This window comes from Enhydra lutris, unplaced genomic scaffold, assembly GCF_002288905.1.
Source record: "Enhydra lutris kenyoni isolate GAN:26980312 unplaced genomic scaffold, ASM228890v2 scaffoldscaffold48, whole genome shotgun sequence".
Lineage (NCBI taxonomy): Eukaryota > Metazoa > Chordata > Mammalia > Carnivora > Mustelidae > Enhydra > Enhydra lutris.
In genome coordinates, this window is record NW_019154132.1 from 7307718 (window position 1) to 7327672 (window position 19955).

The 19955-nt window shown below is 41.1% G+C and overlaps 1 protein-coding gene across 2 annotated transcripts in view; it reads right to left on the minus strand.

Annotated features, from left to right (window-relative positions):
• Positions 1–10055: 10055 nt before the first annotated feature.
• The window catches only part of LOC111156724 (signal sequence receptor subunit 1), a 30175-nt gene continuing 20275 nt past the window's right edge, over positions 10056–19955 (minus strand). For both annotated transcript variants that reach the window (XM_022517768.1, XM_022517769.1), the window contains one exon: positions 10056–14230. In XM_022517768.1, coding sequence (XP_022373476.1) covers positions 14163–14230 — 68 coding nt within the window. In that variant the 3' untranslated portion in view covers positions 10056–14162. The remainder of the gene's footprint in view (positions 14231–19955) is intronic.

The following is a 19955-nucleotide window of genomic DNA, read 5'->3' on the forward strand; positions in this document are numbered from 1 at the left end:
TTATGGGGACAGTGAGCCCATTCCTAACGGGGGGGGGGGGGGCCTGGAAGGGGCGTGGGGGAGGCTAAGAAAACTTCCTTTGAAGAGGGGACCTGAAAACCGAGGTTGAAAAACTACCAAGACCCCACCTTTCCCAAACCATCAGTATCATCATGGCAGTAACGGGACAAGCCAGCAGCCCCAGGGGCCTCCTGCCTCACTGCACTGAGAAGGTTCCACATCAGTGCTGTGCCATTCCTGCCAGGAAGGCATAATCTGAACCTGTTCAAAAGGAAATAGCGCGCGGGCTCGGGCTGGGGGACACTCTGCAAAGCGGCGTGCCTGTGCTCCTTACGAATGCTTTAAAAGCCCAGAGAGACTGAGGGAAGGTTTCAGGTGAAAAGAAATTAAGGAGACATGACATGACGGGGTGCCTGGGTGGCTCAGTGGGTTAAGCCTTTGCCTTTGGCTCAGGTCATGATCCCTGGGTCCTGGGATCGAGCCCCGCATTGGGCTCCTTGCTCAGCGGGGAGCCTGCTTCCGCCTCTCCCTCTGCCCCCGCTCGTGTGCGTGCTCCCCCTCTTCCTCTCTCTGTCAAATAAGTAAATAAATTTTTTTAAAAAAGTAAGGAGACATAACAACTAAATGTTACCGTGATCTATGAGCATCCCTGAGACAGTTCCTGAAACCGACCATTGTTTCTCTCCTCAGGGTTATACTTCCTGACGTGGAGAACTGTCATTTGGTTGTCTAAGAGCATGTGTTTGTAGTTATTAGGACATAAACACTGGAGTGTTCAGGGGCAAAGGGGCGCGTCTGCAATTCACTCTTAAACAGGTCAGCAAAAGTGTACAGTGTGTGCATGTATATATATGTGGCAAAATGTTCACGAGTAATGATCAAGGTGAGTGTTAAGGCTATAGGGAATCTATAGTATTTTGCAACTTTTCCATAAGTTTGAAATATCAGAATGAAAGGTTACCCCAGCTAGGCGCTCAGCCAGCAGGTAGACGCCCGGCATCGGCATCCTCCATCTGGGGAGAGGGCCGGGAGGTGGCAAGGGTGCTGTGTGCACAGGGAACAGACAGTTCAACGGGGGTCCAAGTTCAAGGTCAGGACTAGTGAGAGATCAGGTTCGAAGGTCAGGTTAGACAAACAGTAGAGGATATGGTCTTGGTCCTGCAGGTTGTGGGGAACTGCAGCAAGGTTTTAAGCAGGGCAGAGTGATGGGATCAGGAGGCCCAGCGCAGCATGTGGGTGGCAGGCTTGAAGGGACTAAGCCTGGCAGGACACTGGTCAGTGCTGTCCCAGCACTGCAGGCAAGGCCAGCACCCCCACCCCCCATATGGGGCAATTGTGCTTGTCAAGCGCAGGAACTGAGCTGAGAGGAGAGTGGTAAGAGGTAGGAAGGGGGGGTAACCTGTACAAAGGGAGTTTCCTGTGGCGGTGACCGCACCAACTGAGACAGGAAAGACTGAAGGAGAAAGTGGTTTAGGGAGGAAAATGACCAGTTTCCGTGCTGAGTTTGAGGTGCCTTTGGGACACTGGTCCCAAAGCACTGGTTAAATGCTTATGTGCAAATTGGCCAGTGGGTCTGATGGCCCCAGGAGAGGTTGGGTGCTGGGGCAGGGCTCCTGGAGTCACACTGCCCAGGTCTGAATCCTGGGTGGCCTATCTCAAAAGCCGGATGACAGATCCATTTGTTTTCTCGATCTCTGCCTCCCTTTACTGGGCTGCAACACGATGGGATTAGAACCCTTCACACAGGGCGGGGGGTCCTGGCAATGACGCGCGTAAACACCAGTAAAATGCTTAGAAGAGTCCTTGGATCACAGGAAGTGCTCCAAGGGTCAGCCACCACCGCCGCTGCCGTCAGCTGCCCCCACCCCCGCGGCATCCAGCAAGAGGGCAGGAACCATAGGAAGGGGCAAGGGAAGCAGCCCCATCTCTGTGCGCGCAGGAGCAGAGTGGTCAGGGCCTGCAAACCATGGCCCTCTGTGGTATAAATGCCATCCTGCCACTGGGCGAGTTAGGGGCTCCCAAAGGCAACAGGGCAGATGGGCTTGCGACTCTGCACCCGGCAGTGTCTTCACGTTGGGACCCCCGGCTCTCCTGGGGCACGCTGCAGTCCGTGGGAGCCCTGGGTAGGCTTATTATCAAAGATACAGATTCCTGGGCCCCAGCCCAGAGCAAGAATCAGAGGCTCTGGGGACAGAACCCGGAACTCTGAGCTGTAAGCCAGTCTCCCTGGGGCGATCTTCTGGGCAACTGCTTTCGTGAATGCTGCCTAAAGGCAAGTAACTGTTGAGGTAATGCATTTTGGAGGGAGAGAACATAGGGAATTTTTTCCATTCTTAATTCCTACAAATCATTACTTTGGACCCTTGCATTATTCAATAACAAACATAAGATTTTAAGTGGCTACGTTATTTCCCATCATCTTAATAAAGACAGTGCTCCCTTGGAAAAAAAAAAATTACAGGACGATTTTAGAAAAAAAAAAATATCCAGGTAGGTTGAAGTGATTATTATTACTTTTTACTTTAACCTGGTTAAAGGGTGCCTTTCAATAAAGGAAGGAGTGACAGGTCTTTTCAAATGTATGGGGCTGTCCCAAGGGAAAACATCTTTTTTCTAAGATGATCTGGAAAGTGGAACTGCAACATAGCACGAAGAGGCTGATTTGGGTTGAAGAAAGAATTGTCTGAGCTGAGCTGTCCAAGGATGGGAGCGGGGGCCTGGCCTAGTGGAGGTGTCCATAGAGGGGGTTACAGAAGAGAGTGCTACACTGGGCAAAAAGCTGGACACGTGACATACAGTGAGAGCTATATAAATATTCACTAAATATTAGTAACTAATAACTTCAGCACTATTATCCCATTTTACAGAAGCGGGCTGCGGCCAGGTTAAGTGGCTCGTCTAAGGTTATCCAGCCACTAAACGGGTGAGCCTTGAGTCAAACAAAATCTAATTCCAATAGTTCTTAACCATCATACTGCACTGATGTCCGAGTAAAAATATTTGGTTAGTTCATCTGAAGTAAACGTGTGTGTGTACATGATAGAGGCAGAGCACAGCGGTGGCTGGCCAGCACCATAGGTGACACACAGGGCTATAGCATTCATCACTGACACGATCATTCAAGTAACTTAAAAATCTGAATCATTCCGTTGACATCTTAGCAAAAGCAGTATTTTTCATTTTGATGTTTGTTTGGGGGTGGAGCACGGGCATGCAGAGGCTGGTTGGGTTGCATGGGCTGGAGCAGAAGTTTGTTTAGGAGAGAAGAATTCCTAACACAGACTTGGCTTCTTCCCAGTCCTTCCTCACCTTTCTAGCAATGCCAAGGGGCAGCCCTGGGAAGGAAACCTTCACTGCTGTACCAACGGTTAGCAGCAGAGGGCAGCAAAACACACTCACGCAGGCAAGTACCAAGGCTGGCCTGGGGAATAACGGTTAGGCTTTCAAGGGTTTTCCTATCATTCGGAGAGTTCTAGAAGAGTACTACTGATTTAAAATGATGAAACCCAAAATGCAGAAGTAATGAATCATTCCCTTATTACGAACTTAGTAATTGAAAAGCTCTTAACACAGCTGGTCTCCTGACATGAAATACTACTTGAGCAGGGCTTGCACTTCTATTTTCCTGTCTTTCCTCACTCACAGTGATGGTGTAGTGGCTGATGAGCAGCTTTTGGGCACCTACAGTAGCTAACTGAACTGTCTCGACTTGGTATAGTCTGCTAAGTCATACAAAAAAATTTAACAAAGAAATATTTAAGGTATGATTCTCTCACAGTTTGGGAACTGACTTCATTTTGAAGCTACAGCTGTGATTTCCCTATTGTCCCACTTCCTTCTCTAGAACTCACCTACGGGACTTCACAGTGTAACGAACCGCCCTTCCAGCAACTCTTGGGCGCTTGCTTGCCAGTCTCCTGAGGTTTGTGCTGGTGAACGCTCCCTGCGGGAGCTGCTATGTACAAGCAAGAGGCCATTTCGGCCCCTTCTCTAGAATCCTCCAGGTGCGGTCGTCTGCCACATGAGCCTGCAAGTCTTGTGTGTGTGTGCACAAATGAAGCGGGCACCACGATTCAACCTATTTTCTCCTGGGTTTTCAGGGAATGGTGACTGCGTTCCTACCTGGAAACCTTCCACATCATGAGGGAGGCAGGAGAATCCTGAAGGTTCTGGACACAGACATGTCTGTGCTCCTGTCTCAGCTTTGTCACTTAGTAGCTGAGTGGTGTTTAGTAAGTTACTTGTGTATTCAGGTTCCTCATTTTCAAAATGAGGATATACATACTTCACTGTAGGGTTGGGATAATAATTCATATTTATTAAAACATTTACCATGTGTCAGGTACTATTTTAAGCCTTGGTGATCTGGTAAATACAATTCCTCAAAAAGGGGTGACGGACAATGGAAGGACAAGGTAGTTTCAGGTAGTGGTGAGGGTGGACAGACGATCAGAAACAGTGCTGGGACACAGATGCCACCCTGATGGCTTGGATGAGGGGAGCGGGACGAGGGGAGGAGCGGGTCAGGGAGGACCAGATCGCCCGTGGATGACAGCAGTCTCCATGATCACTGGAGTGTGATTAGTGGCCAGACGAGGGGCAGGACTAGACTCACTGGGTCAACGTGGGCAGAGCGAGGAAGGAGGGGCAGCACGCCAGACGGGGCCTGGCACAAAGCCAGCCGCAGATGTAGTTTATTAATTTAAAAAAACAATGCAGGGGGAGCTGGAGTTCCTTTAAGGAAAAAAGGAAAAATACTCTCAAGAATTTTCCACCAATAATCTTAATTTTCTCTGAATATGTAAAGTGACAATACATCCAAGTTTCTTAAATTGGCTCATTTTCTGAGCTACAGCAAAGCTGCCCACAACTATTGTGATTATTATATTCATTGTAGGAGGCTCAGATAAATTTAACATTTATTTCTTCCATTATAAAATAGAAGCATTTTTTAAACATTTTTTTAAACATTTTGAAAAGGGACAAAAAAATCTAACACCCTACCACAAAAACTGCTTTAGCATCTTGTCTTGTATGTATACTGGTCTTCGGACTTTGGACTAATCCGACATTTATTTAATACTGAGTGTTTTAGACACTGTGGACAAGAAATTAAAATGCTGGTTCTTACTGTCCTAATACTTTTTGATATCTCATTTTTCCTTCAGGAAAGACTAAAAACGTTACATAGCTATAAACACTGCATCTTCAAAGTTTTTTGGAGACCTCCATACTTTTTCTATGAAGAACACATTAATTCAGCTCTATCGCTTACCATAAAACCTTGAAAAGTAAATTCTAGGTACTGACCCATCAACATAGATGAGGAATTTGAAAGATGCCTCTCTGCTTGCTTAAAAATGTTAACGAGCTCAGGATATGCAGTCTGTACAATTACTGGGAACCCAAACTCTCAATGTGTGTGAGTACTGGGCAGGGGTGGGGGTTGGGATGGGGGGAGTGTCTTATGACCATCACCTGAAAAGTCAACTAGCTGACAAACGGCACAAGTGAAAGTTATCCTAAATCGTCTTTGTTCTAAAGCAAGACTTTGTTGCTTGAAATGTCAGAATTTTTTTTTTTTTTAAAGATTTTATTTATTTATTTGACAGACAGAGATCACAAGTAGACAGAGAGGCAGGCAGAGAGAGGGAGGGAAGCAGGCTCCCTGCCAAGCAGAGAGCCCGATGCGGGACTCGATCCCAGGACCCTGAGATCATGACCTGAGCCGAAGGCAGCGGCTTAACCCACTGAGCCACCCAGGCGCCCCGAAATGTCAGAATTTTAAAAGCAGAAAATGTGGGAGGCTTTTTCTCTCTCTCTTTTTTTTTTGCTTAGCATTTCAGTTTCACTTTGAGCTTCCCATCTTTAAGACCCAGCAATAATACGCAGTAGCAATTCTGGAAACATTCTGTACGGCGTACAAATACTTTCAAGACCAGCTTTAACTGAGGCGTATGTATATTTTAAAATGCATTTTACAGGACAGCAGACCCGTTTAGGTGGTAGGCTAGACCACTGGAAATAGCAAAGAAAACGGCTGCTCTTGGGTTTACCAAACTGAAAAAACTGTGATTTCCAGATACGGAGCAGCAACATTTCTCAAAGGCTCACAAGGAAGTTATGGATTAATCAGGCCCACTTTCATTAAGCAGTCCTGAGCGACAGCCAGAGAACGTCCCCGACAGTCACCAAATAAAACCTGAGGAAGAAAGCTGTCATAAGTAACCTGATGAAAATACGCAGAAATCACATTCCGAGTTTGAAAGCACGAGAATTAAAAGAGCAAACTCAAGACCTCCTGCAATGAACTAGGAAATAAAAAAAGAAATATTTGGAACGAGAGGTATTTTGCCTATAATGAATGAGTTCAGATGTCTTTGAAGTTCTGAAATTGTTAGATTATGATGTGGAGAGAATTACAGTCTAATTTACTTCGTAGCAGAGCTAAAATTAGTAAGAATTTGTTAAATGCTTATGTGCAAATGACTGTACTTGGATTTCGTGTTGGACAAATGGGAGCCATGTTACTGGAGAATGGTGAGAAGTCAGACTGGGGAGATTTACAGAGGGAAACGAACATCTGTGACTTGTTTGTTCCGGGTTACAATAGAAAGTTTAAGTGAAAACCAATCACAGGTGGTTAGAATGGCACCAGGAAAAGAAGGACTGAGGTAATAAACAGTTAATAAAGCTCTCCAGACCTAGTACAGAGAGAAGGACAATGAGGTTGAGTTTGGGGTTAGAGATAAGAAAAGGAGGCAAGAGCACCACAGAAGCGAAGAGGAACTTTGGCACGGGGCCGGGGGTTGGAGGTACGCTGGTGGTCAGCGGGTTAATCACACAAGCCGAGGCCAGAGAATTCAGAGTGCAGAAGGCTGGTAAATAGGGAACCATGAGATCCTGAGAAAGGGTTTTTTTTGGGCAGAAGCTAAATCAAAAGAAATTTAAAAGACTGAAAGCCTACTGAAGAAAAATAATCCAGTAGTTTAAGAGATACTTTGACAAAGAGAGAAAACAAAACAGGAACGTAGTTAGAGGAACAAGAGAATCATGCAAAAGACAGGAGGGTTTTCGTATAGGTGTGCACAAAAGGGAAGGAGTCACAGATGGTGAGGACGAAGGGAAAGGAGGTGCACATCTGGAGTCAGAAGTCTCAGGAATCTGAAAGATGGGACTGGTGACAATGAAGAAGGCCCAGTAACAGCTCTGAACACCTTGGTTCAGACCAAGACAAGGTGTTGGTCTCAATGCAGTCTCACTGCACAGACCAAGATGGCACCCGACCAGGATTTTTCCTTGAAACCAGACTATCAGGCCATCAGGCACATGAAGTCACCACAGGGACCACAGGGTCACAGGATATTACCTGTGGTTCCCGAAATGAGATTACTGCCAGGCAGGGGCTTCAGTCTAAACCAGATGTGGGTTACCCAGGTGGAATTCAACTAATGCGTCAAGCTAGACCACTTTCAGACCACCTCGGAGTCCTCCCTCTGCCACTACCTTCTCTGCAGGCGGCTTCAGGACAGGCAGACCACAGCCTGCTCTAGATCCTGCTTCCCGCTGAGTGGAGACACAGAATGCCAGCAACTTGCAGGGGTAAACTGAAATACATAACCAATATTTTTAGCCACGAAAAGCTCACTCAATTATGAACAGTCTGAGGTATTAAATACAAGACCTTAAAACACACGTGACTCTAATAATAAACCACCCAGGAGAGTTCAAGGGACGAAGTCCTGTTTTCATGCGTACTGAGGACCAACGACTTTACATTTTCTACCATGGATGATGGCAACAGGTCCTCTTAAAAAATGCCACTGTCCAGAGTATTGATAAATCTACCTTGACTTTTGGCTGTGATAACACAGAAAGACAGAAGAAGGTATCTACCTCAGGGGTAGTATCGAGCAATCCAACTAGACCCTGAGCAACTAGAGCACAGGTAAGTAGATTCTGTGCGTGAATGCGAAGGTGCTCCGAGGAGTCACAGGTCTTGTTCCAGCAAAGCTGGAGGCAGCAATGGACCCAATCTGCACCGTGGGTGCCTCTGCGCTCCCTGAAGCGGCTGCCTGACGGATAATGGGGTTATCTAGGGCAATTGTGAGGACTGAATAGCAATGTACGTGGAACGCAGAGTACATGTTCGATATACATACACCTGCTCGATCTGAACACTATTCTTTTTTTTTTTTTTAAAGATTTTATTTATTTATTTGACAGCTAGAGATCACAGGCAGGCAGAGAGGCAGGCAGAGAGAGAGAGGAGGAAGCAGGCTCCCTGCTGAGCAGAGAGCCCGATGCGGGGCTCGATCCCAGGACCCTGGGATCATGACCTGAGCCGAAGACAGAGGCTTTAACCCACTGAGCCACCCAGGCACCCCTGAACACTATTCTTGATGAAAATATTTCATACTCCTTTCTCACATGCTTTTAGAACCTCAGCACCTATTTTGACAAATGTAAGATAGATGACTAGACACATGGATTTCTGAAAATACACAGGTAAGACTGATTCTCTTTGGGTAGCTCTGTGTGAAGCTCAAAGAAATTATGAGGGGAATGTAAAAAGTGTTTTGAACAGCAATGCCATCACTGGAAAACATGGCAGCTGCTCCAAGTGTTCTGAAAAAGAGAATTCTCAGTTTGATGGGCAAGCTCTAACAGATGATAATAAAACTCCCCTTGGCGGTCCTACTGCTCTGGTTCCTCATTACATCCAGAGTGTTAGCTCCATTACACGTCTATCTTAAGACACTCACTCTCTAGCTAAAAAAAAAAAAAGAAAAAGAAAAAGAAAAAAGAAAATACCACTATTTAGCTTTCCTCTACAGTAGAATTTAACTACTATCCATGTTGAAGTCCAAAAAGTACCATGTACACCTCCCACCGATAGGTTTCACAGGATGTTACAATATGGCGCTTTACACCAGCAGAAGCGATCACTGACGTAGCTTCCGAGGCACTAGGCAAAGTTCTGAACGGCTACCAACTCTAAAAGGTAGGCACCCAAAATGGAAGCCAACGAGATGATGTAACTTGACTCTAACTAACAGCTGAATTTGAACCCAGGCAGCCACAGATGAGTCCATTCCAGAAAGAACCTTAGTTCTTTCTGGTTTTGCTAAATTCAAGAATCATTTAGTAACATTGTAATAAGGGTCTGTAAGTAACAGAATCAATTTGGACACTTCAAGTATCTCTCAATTTAAAAAGAACAAACACTTCAAGACTCCACAGATGAGCTGCCTTCTCAGGTTCACACGGCTTTAGAGGCCAGGGTGGGCTACAGTCCCAGTCCAAAGGCTAGCACACCAAACCACCTCTTTGTTCAGCCTCACAGAATGGCCAATGATCCCGGGTTATCACCAAGAACACTTGTGAACACAATTCCACGGAAGAATGACAAAAGAAAACCGGCCCACATTTTCTCGTTCTTTCTTTAAACATTTGTGATTAGGTTTCCCCATGAAAACTGCAAGCAAGAAACGGGATAAAAACCAAATAAGATGCAGAACTCACAGTCCGCAGAGAAACAGACAGAGAACCGAAGTGACAGATCATCACAGGCACTAGAAAAATCTACGTAAGGGTTGTTCTTCATGTTTTCTAGAGAATACTGGATTCTCTTTCTGATGCTCCATCACAGGCACTAGAAAAATCTACGTAAGGGTTGTTCTTCACGTTTTCTAGAGAATACTGGATTCTCTTTCTGATGCTCCATGGTGCCCATTAAGGGAAATCCACTCTTGAACAGAAAGAAGACAGAAGCTTAACCTACAATCCCCGTTTTGTGTAGTTGTATAACCAAAGCACGAGTACAGCTCACCCCTGAATGCAGGCTTCAGGGTACGGACTCTCATGCAGTCAAAAATCCACTACCTGTGACTTCTCAAAAATGTAACTACTCCTAGCCTATTGCTGGTCAGAACCATCATCAATAATGCAGGTGATCAACACATATTTTGTATATGTATTATATACGACTCCCCATTATATACGACTCCCCATAATAAATAAAGCTAGAAAAAAGACTGAATCATTAGAGGTAATACACTTACAGAACTGGGTTTATTGAAAAAAGAAATCCACATGTAAGTGGACCCATGCAGTTCAAACCCATTGTTCAGAGGTCAACTGTACTTCACATTCATCTTTTAACATGAAGATGAATCTTCAATCTTTTAAAACTTAAAAATCCAGCCAAACTAGCATATCAATCTTAAAAAAAAAAAAAGTTTTTAAAGACCATGATTTTGTTAATCAAGTGTAAAGAGGTGTCATTATTGAGATTAAGGTGGGTACTGTGGATGACTCAATTATCATATATAAATTTTGAATTACATGGATACACCACAAACTAACACACGAATCTATTTGTAACAGCTCAGACTCTCTGGGGTTACTTTTTAGTATTCTGGAGTTGAGTGGCATTTATATACTACTGTATAGTATAAGTAGAGATATAGTAATATTAACTACTGAGTTTATTGGAGCTTTTCGGCTGCTGAATTCTGGAAAACCAAGTATTAGTAAGCTGCCCAAATGCTTGGTTTTATAAAAATTTCCATCTTAAACATGGTGCAGGGGAAAGAATGTGGGAGTTTTAGAAAAAGCTCTGAATCTAAAATCAGATTGTAACACCTTGAACAAGCTAATTAAATTCAGGTTTTTTTTTTTTTTCTTCTGTAAAGTGAGAATCCCCTTCCTTCAGCGAGTTGTTGTGAAGCTTCATTAGATGATGAAAGGAGAGGCCCAAGAGAACACAGTCCATGGCTGATGTTTAAAAAATGAGTTCCTTTTCCATCGCCTTTAAAAAGGCGGCATTGGTACCTGAACCTCAGAGCCATACTCCTAAATAATTCCAAAGTCTGAAAAAGGGAAAACTCCAGAACTTCAGGTTATATATAGAATTAATTACTATAAAAGTCTAGGCTTTTGTGTAAACAAAGAATAAAAGCTTACAAATATTAACTGGCAAAGTTCTGTAAGAGGCCTAAAATTGCTGGCAAGTTTGCAGGTCAGCTTTGTTCTTGCCCCGTACTACACTAAAACGCCGCTTATGCTAGCAGTGAGGAGTTGAAGGTTGCTCTTCACTAAGCTGGAGAGATTAGTTCAAAGTAGGATTTTATTTAGTAAAACTAGAATAAATGTATTGATGTTACAGCTAAAAATCATGCCGTCCAAGTATGTGGCGAATATTTCAAGTGTAGCTGGAAATACAGATTATAATTTTTAAATTTAAGCTAACATCTAATTTTGGAACTAAAAGAATGAAAGACCAAGAATTGTAACCTATCACAACCCCAGTGAGAGACAATGTGTATTGCCAAGTTCAAGATTAAAAAAAAAAAAAATTACTTCCTTATTTAAATTCACTAACCAAGTTTCTTTTTTCTTCCAACCAAGGGTATGGAAATCATTCTACCAAAAAAGATGAATGTTATATGAGGCTGACATATTACATTTACCTACTACTGTACCTCCAAAATAATGTTAAGTCATTAAATAAAGATTTCAAGGTCACATTACCACCACTGACTACTCCTCAACAGAGACAAATACAATTGGAGGCTAATGCACTGCAAATATACCTTTAAGGCAGTGGCTTTCAATGTTGTTGTTCTCTTTTTAAGAGCTAAATCTGCCTTTTCCTCCTATCAAAGTCACTATTTTCTGAAACTGACTTAATACTAAAAACTACCAAAGTCAAGCCCATGTTCCTCTTCTTCTGACTTCTCTCTTCCTCAGGACCTCGCAGGTCCCATTCCCGCCCCACCACACTGTTCAGAGGGCAGGGGTGGTCTGAAAAGTCACTCACTACATAAGACCGTGAAATGAATGATGAAGCTATACAACCAAAGCAAGATCCATGCTTTATGAACACATTATTCTCACATGTCTGCGTGACAGGTTTGGTACACAAGATTCTTGGTTCATTTTACAGATTCTGAAACCAATTTGCTCAAAAGGTAAGTTCTGAAACCATGGTTGGTGTAGCAAATGAATATATCAAAACAAACTTTAAAAACTTCATCCAAATATTTACATTTAAAAAAGACATTTAAAAAATAGGCTACTTATTAAGTGTGCTTGAACAAACCATGTGTGGAATTGAATTCCATTCATTATGGAGTTAGTTTTCTGCTAAACACACACTGATACTATAGAAGACCCCGGCAGCTGAGGATTTAAGAGTTTTCAACTGTTCCCAATCAATGCTAAAAAACTAAACAACATGACAAATCATTTCTGAGGTACTAATCTGAACCTCAGCAGTGGACAGGCTAGCATGTAAGGCAAATTACTTAGGAATCAGAAGGGCTGGCACCTCTAACTCAGTGGCTTTGCCACTGCCTAAGTACCACCAAGTAGTCAATGAAACTGTCTAGAAACCATTTAAATTTTGTAATTACACCTCACTGCATATGGTTCTAGGAGTTTCAAAAACTTAGGAATTCACAAAACAATGTTTTGAAATATATTCCTTGAGAAGGTGGAGGGTCTCCTATATTACATTAAACAAAAAACATGCAGTTTTTACAGCTCATAGAGCTTTTTCAAAATAAGCTACTGATCATACAGCCCAATTAAAAACTCAAAACACTTTATATTACAGATATAGAAAGTTTATAGTTCAGCAATGCCAATATAGAGAATTTGACACCTTAGCCCCTACTTGTGAAGTGATTAACAACTATACAACAGTAACTTCTATTCTATTGTCATAGGCTTTGGCTCAGATGTTTAAATACTTAAAGAACTTGGTAAGATTTTTTTGTTTGTGTGTCTTGTTTTGCTGTTGTTTCGTGTGGGAATGGGTGGGGATTATAAAGAAGAGGGCAGGAGGGGTAAATCCACTGTATTAAAGACAGATCAGGAATTAAACAGCCACTAGAATTTCATTTACCATTTCTTTACAAAATATATGTGGGAGAATATGGCTTAAGGACAGGGGAAGCCTCGTACCTGTTCACACTACTCTACTTTACTCTTCATCCGGTCTGACAATAAGGCCAAACTCCATTCACTACTTGGGACAAGAGTGACTCTAACAGGATTTCACAAAGTCCAATCTAATTTTGGTACTGAGACCTTAAGTGCTTAAAATTTTGGAATTCTTCAGATTTATTTAAAAAAGGTTTTCTGAACAAATTACCCAAAAATATTAGATAAAAACCAACTGGTTACTTAAAAAAATATCCAATTCTTTTTTTTTTTTTTTTTTTACAGATTAGTATTACTTGTAATATATCTCTGCCCCTATAAACTGACTTTTTGCTTAGTCTATAGACCAAGGCAATTTTTTTCAAGCAAGATACTCCTATTAAGGGAAAAATATGATCTCGTAAAAAAACAAAAAAACCTAAGTGGGTCAGAAAGAAAACAACAATGGTTAACACAACTCAGGTCCCACAAATGTACCATTTTCTTAAAAAAAAAAAAAGTAAAAAAAGAAAAAGGGGTGGATTTTATATATCAAAATCAGCAGAATTCTCATGCTTCACAATTTTGTTGCTAGAAATCCCCAAATTCCTTGGACTCATTTGGAAGTTTTCTGAGGGTGTGCATTATGGTAAACAGCAGCAAAATACCAAAACAATTCTATTGCTAAAAAGCAGCTACTCCTGTTTGTGCCTTTAGAATACTAGTTGTAAAACACCACCAACAACAAAAATACTAATTTGCTCCACCAACTGGATTTGAGCAATTCTAAAAGAGAAACAAAAGATTTTCTTTAAAACAATCTAAGGCAGGACATTTACAATCATATTGGACAAATATTCATTGAGTTTTGGCAGGGGGTGGGGGGGGAAGTACCAGAAAATGTCAAAAAGAGACACAACAGCATTATATTTAGTATTCTAAAGGCAGGCATCAGGTAGTTCAACAATGACTCTGGTAACACCAACTGCTCACAGACATACACACGCACACACATAGATTTTAATGGCTTAAAAAAACCCAAATTTGTTACTTTAGAAAAATGAATGCAGTGCATTTTCAGTAATATTATCGCCACAGACTCTGATTGCTCAGTCCGCACATAAGTAGTAGTTGCCTTCTATGGTGATATGGCTTCTCTGCACTAATTCCCATCAGGCCGAAAAACATTAGGGCAGGTTAAGTAAAGACTGAATTGTTGCACAAAGGAACATTTACTCATCAGATCCCACTGATCTCTTCTGTGCCCGTTTCCTGGGCAACCTTCTTGGTGAAGCTTTATCTGGAAGAAAAGAGAAAGTTTTAACTTGCTTATTGTAAATATGATGGATTCAAAAGACCTTTAAAAAGCATTTTCCTTCAACTTTACCACTAAGTTTACAAAGAAACAAAAGAACACACATGCAAAAACACCCTAGTATAAATGCCTCTTATGTAGTACAGGTTGTTAAACTAACCTTTAAAATAATCCTTCAAGAAGTAACTCAAGTCAAACAAAACTTTTTGTGACCAGGGTGGGAAAAAATTACTGGAATATTTAAGCAACCAAGCAAAATCTTAAATTCTACAATGTAATATGTTTATACATGTGTAAGTAAGTGCTTTAGAGATAGGGTCAAAGGTATGAAATTTGCAGCTTAAAAACACCTATACTGCCTACAAATTAAGCCATGCAGTTTGCTAATTTTTGGCAATTTCACAAATTTAGCTGCAACGAACAGCAGGTTAAAGGAAATTTTTAGAAGATCAGTATCAAAACCATCCTGCAAACACAAGCCTTCTTTGTATATATACTTTTTTCTCTTTATCTCCTTACATTATCTTCCTAGTAGGTTCTATTAAACAAAAGCTAAAATTAGTGGTGAGTTTTTACTTTGATCCAGTAAGAGGAGTCACCTGTACGTTTCTTTAAGTAAGGCTATCTTCTTCTCTGACCACTACTTTTTTAATTTCTAGGAGCACTTTACATATTAGGAAGTAAAACCCTTTGTGGTACAAGTTACAAATTAAAATTATTTTTCCAGCTTAAAAAAAAAAAAAATGAAGGGCTGGAAAAAAATATTTAACACCAAAGTGTGGGGTTTATTTTGTAAGCATTTCATGAACAATGGTATGAAAAAAAATTTACCTAGAGGATCTTAATTTTTCTAAAATTGCCAGATCCCAAAACTGTAATTTAAAAATATACAGTAAATGTCTATCAAGAATACTTAGCAGCTAAATTCCTTTTCAAAAATATGCTTTAATGACTATGAAATACTGAGTCTGCAAATCATAAGAAAACTGACCCCGATACTTTATTAAGATAGGTTAGTTAATGAAGTGTTTGGGGGGGGTCTCAACTCACCCAAAACTGAGCACAGAAGCATTTTTCTGATGGAAAAAGCCTGCAACTTTCATCAGATTTCAGAAAGATTAGACTAAAACTACTGCCTTTATGCAACTGACCAATTATTAGATAATATTTTAAGATAAACAATATGCTGAATATTATCTTTGAGCTTTATTTACTTAAGTAGGCTCCATGTGGGGCTCAAACTCAGGACCCTGAGATCAAGACCTGAGCTGAGATCAACAGCTGGACACTTAACCAACTCAGGCATTCCTCAAAATGTTCTTTATTTTTATAAGATTAATTATTTCTTTGAGAGAGCAAGAGGACAAGCGGGGGAGCAGCAGAGGGAGAGGAAGCGGACTCCCCAGTGAGCAGGAAGCCTGATGTGCGACTCGATCCCAGGATCCTGAGATCATGACCCAAGTCAAAAGCAGATGCTTAACTGACTGAGACACCCAGATGCCCCAAAAAGGACTTTAGAATCAAACAGCCCTCTGCGTGAACGTAGTGGTTACTATGCAAACTGAAGTCAGTAATCAGCACTTCACAACAATTTCAACCATCTGCAGCAGGGTTTTCAATAGAACACATGAAAAAGAGCCGCAGAGGACCTTCAATGCCTGTTTCAACACCCCAACCGGACTCCAATAAGGCAGCCAACTCTGCCTACCTTAACAAGAAGTCTAAAAACATCCACCAGCCCAGCACAGCCAAGTTAAGAAGCAGATACATGAGCAACAGAGTAAGACAGCATTCTAGAGTCATTCGGCTTTTGGGATAATGGCTCCAAATTCCTCAAGGGCCTAGAAAGCAGTATTTTATTTTACTTCAGCAAAAAACAGTAACTGATGTGTGTAATGCTTTTCAGCCCAAGAAAAAAAAAAAAAAAACCCCCTCTTACCACTTGCCCCACCAAAAGCCTTAAAAAATACTTAAAAAACCCAAAAACCTAATATATTTAAGGTCAAAATACTTCAACTTTTAAGAGCAAAGCTTAAAACTGTATGAAATTAGAAATCACTTAACTGAAAGAACAAAAAACATTGGAACATGATGTTAATGAGATTCAGTAAATGGGGCAGATCTGAAAATGCCCAAGCTGCCCTTATTTTAAAAGAAAGGTGTTACAGAAAACCACCTAATTGAGGCAAAGCTGCAACTTTTTTTTTTTTTTAAAAAGACAAAGGCAAAATGTCAGCAGAAACCTAAACTTGTCCCTCACCAACCCCTTCTCAGACTGCACAATCTATCCCATTTCCTACTACACCTGGGGGAGTCATATTATATAAATAGCTATCAGATCAATTTTTTAAAGTAATGAGATAAAAATTACAAGCTTTCTAATGGATCCCTAAGTTAAAAGAAAGTCAAATTACATGAAAGACTTCATCTTTCTAAGTTTCTGATCAGGTTGCCTTACGTATACATTTAAAACACTAGTGTTAAACAAAGGACCTATAATTTTCTATTAATAGCACCTAACCTGTCATTTACAGTTAAAAAGACTTGAGGGAAACAGAAGCACCCTAATCTGAAATGCACAACATATCAGGAAAAAATGTATTTGTAGCAGGCTCAAATCGTTTCAAACCACCCCTCCTTTCTTTACATTCTGATGAGTGAGACAGAGACGAGAAAAATCTCTTGCCAAATTAAACAGTGGCCCCTGAAACCTGCCTGTTCTCACACTACCCCTGTCCAACATTCCTGGAAGCCAGAGAGAATTCCACTACCATGAGCACCTCCTGTTTCATTATCTTTAATTTTTCTCTTGGTTTTCTCCACTCTGTTCTCAAATATGAAAAGCATATGTCTTATCTTTGAAAGATCAGGCTACTTTTTCCTAAATTATCTTTAATTTTGCTCAACCCCTTTACTCTGAGAAAACCGTGTTCGAAGGGTGGTTCTCAAAGTATGGTCTGGACCAGCAGCCTCAAAAATCACCTGAGAAAATAGATATGCAAATCCTTGGGCCTCACCCAGACCTACTTGACTGGAAATTCTAGGGGGTGAGGCCTAGCAAGGGTAAGAAGCTGGCCAGGTGGTTCTTGAGTGCTACAGTTTTGAGAACTACTGCTGTAAGGAATCAAGTGTTAAGAGAAACAAAATACAAGCATACAAAATTAAGTAAGAGTATTTTTTAAATTGAACTGAAAATATCAGTATGATGTTTGAAAAAATATGTATTTTCTAGCTCAGCTCACAGAATGGGCCTAGAAAAAATGTCACCCAGTATCAGTGACATACCTAAAGCCTAGATTTTCATTTCTAGTATCACCCAGGAGTCCTTGGAGAAACAGCTTGTTCCATGCCTAGAGCAATTACAAAATGTCTGGATTATCTTGTTGAGCCAGCAAGGAAGGGATCATTCAAAGATCCAAAGGGTGAGAATGGAGGTGGTTCAAAAAAGGCAATTGGTAAACCCATCTCGGCCCTTTGGTTGAGATCAAGCATAGAAAGGCAACCAGCAGTCAAAACTGTTAACAATCTGAGCATGAAAAAAGAATACAGCTAAAATAGACTGATTCTATGAAAAACTGAGTTTGTACATGATAATGAAAAAACAAGAGAAAATTAGAAAAACTCTTTTGTCACACTGGGTGGTTTTTAAGTTAACTCTTTGAAAATTGGAAAGTAAAGGGAAATTAAGCACTTATCCTCCTCTTCCAACAGTACCTACTTTCTATAAAGTAACCAAAAAGCCCCAGTTGATGGAGAGCTCTACTTCACAAAAGAATGGCAGTTAGTAAAAATTAAAGAAATTTCAATTAAAAATCAACACAACTTCTGAAACATTGATTCATGAAAGGATTTAAGCTGGTGAATGGTTTGGAGAACTGGGTATCTGTGTGATGCCAAAGTAATGCCACAGAGATAACTTCAAGGTTGCAAGCAAAACCACCACCCTTTCCTGGTTACATGGGAACGTCATGTGGCTCCTACCCTAATCTAGTGCTCAATTCAGGATCATTAATGATGGGAAAATCAGAGACTGTCTCTTGATGTGATCCAGGGAAAAGTACTTATGATATATGCTATCAACCAAAAATGATTCAATCTAATCAAACCTATAGATTTATCTTCCAAGTTAAAGAAATTTTAACTAAAAGGCACCAAGAGAAAACAATCAGAGAAATCGGGAACATGGGACTTTCTCGAGTCTCATCCTTCAGGGTGATAACTGGGTCAGCAGCACTGGCACCATCTGGGAGCCTGTTAGAAACACCAACATTTGGGCCCCAGCCTAAAGCACCTGAATCTGAACCTGCATCACAGCAGGATTTTCAAATGATCTTCACACATATTAAAGTATGAGAAGCCACTTTCCACAGGTCGAAAGGCCAAACTTTTTGAACTGCTATAAATTAAAAGGGATTTAAAAAAAAGGTAGGGGGGAGGATTTAAGACAGAACTACCAGGTGCAATGCATTGTCCCATATTGGAAAAACAAGTTGTAAAGGATATTTCTGAAATCACTGAAGAAATTTCAACATGATTATTTATTAATAAATAAAATAATTCATTATTCTTTAAATGTGATGTTATTTCTATCAGGAAGGGAGTTATTTCTTTGCAAATCAAAATTTTCTTGCAAGTAGTGTGGCACTGTAAAAAAAAAAAAATTAACTCTAAGAGAGCAAATAATCAGAATGCTTGACTGACTGAGCTAAAAGAGCGCTGGACTCAGGGCGCCTGGGTGGCTTGGTGGGTTAAGGCCTCTGCCTGTGGCTCAGGCCAGGATCCCAGGGTCCTGGGATCAAGCCCCACATCGGGCTCTCTGCTCAGTGGGGAGCCTGCTTCCTCCTCTCTCTCTGCCTGCCTCTCTGCCTACTCTGTCAAATAAGTAAATAAATAAATGAGGCATTGGACTCTTGATCTCAGGGTTGTGAGTTCAACCCTCATGTTGGGTGTAGACATTACTTAAAAGGGGGGGGGGGCAAATAATCACATTTTTACTGATCACATGTATTTTTTAATACCCTTCTTCCTTCTTAACTTCTGTGCCCCCATTTTGAAAATTTTTTTCTTTTATTCAAAGTAATATATATGTATATTTTAAACTTAAATTTTAGGTAGTTAACATAGAGAACAATACTGGCTCCTGGAGTAGAATTCAGTGATTCATTACTTACATAGAACACCCAGTGCTCATCACAAGTGCCCTCCTTAATGCCCATCTACCATCTAACCCATCCCTCACCCACCCCCCTTCATCAACCCTCAGTTTGTTTTTTATCATTAAGAGTCTCTCACTATGCCCCCAATTTCTGAAATGGTCTCAGGACTCCTTTGATTTCACAGGATGAGGCTCCAACTAGGACCTCTTAGCTCCCAGGCTTTGCTAATAGTAATGGTGAAAAGGACTGTTTATGTATGAGTGTTACATGCCTTCCACCTATTTTCAAATTTCAATAACAATTTATAAATAACATGCCTCTCAATATGTCTGTAGAGGGCAATAATCACAACCCTGATTTTGATAAAAACTTTTATCTTCCTAACTGGAAAATCAGATTATATCAATGCTGTTCAGAAGTTTCACTGTTGTTTATGAAGTTTTTCCAAAATGAGGGGTTTCATGTAAATGGAAAAAAGAATAATACAAGTATCTTTGGTGGTTAAGACATGGACCCAAAACAAAATCAGATTTTGAGCAAGAAAGACCAGTACC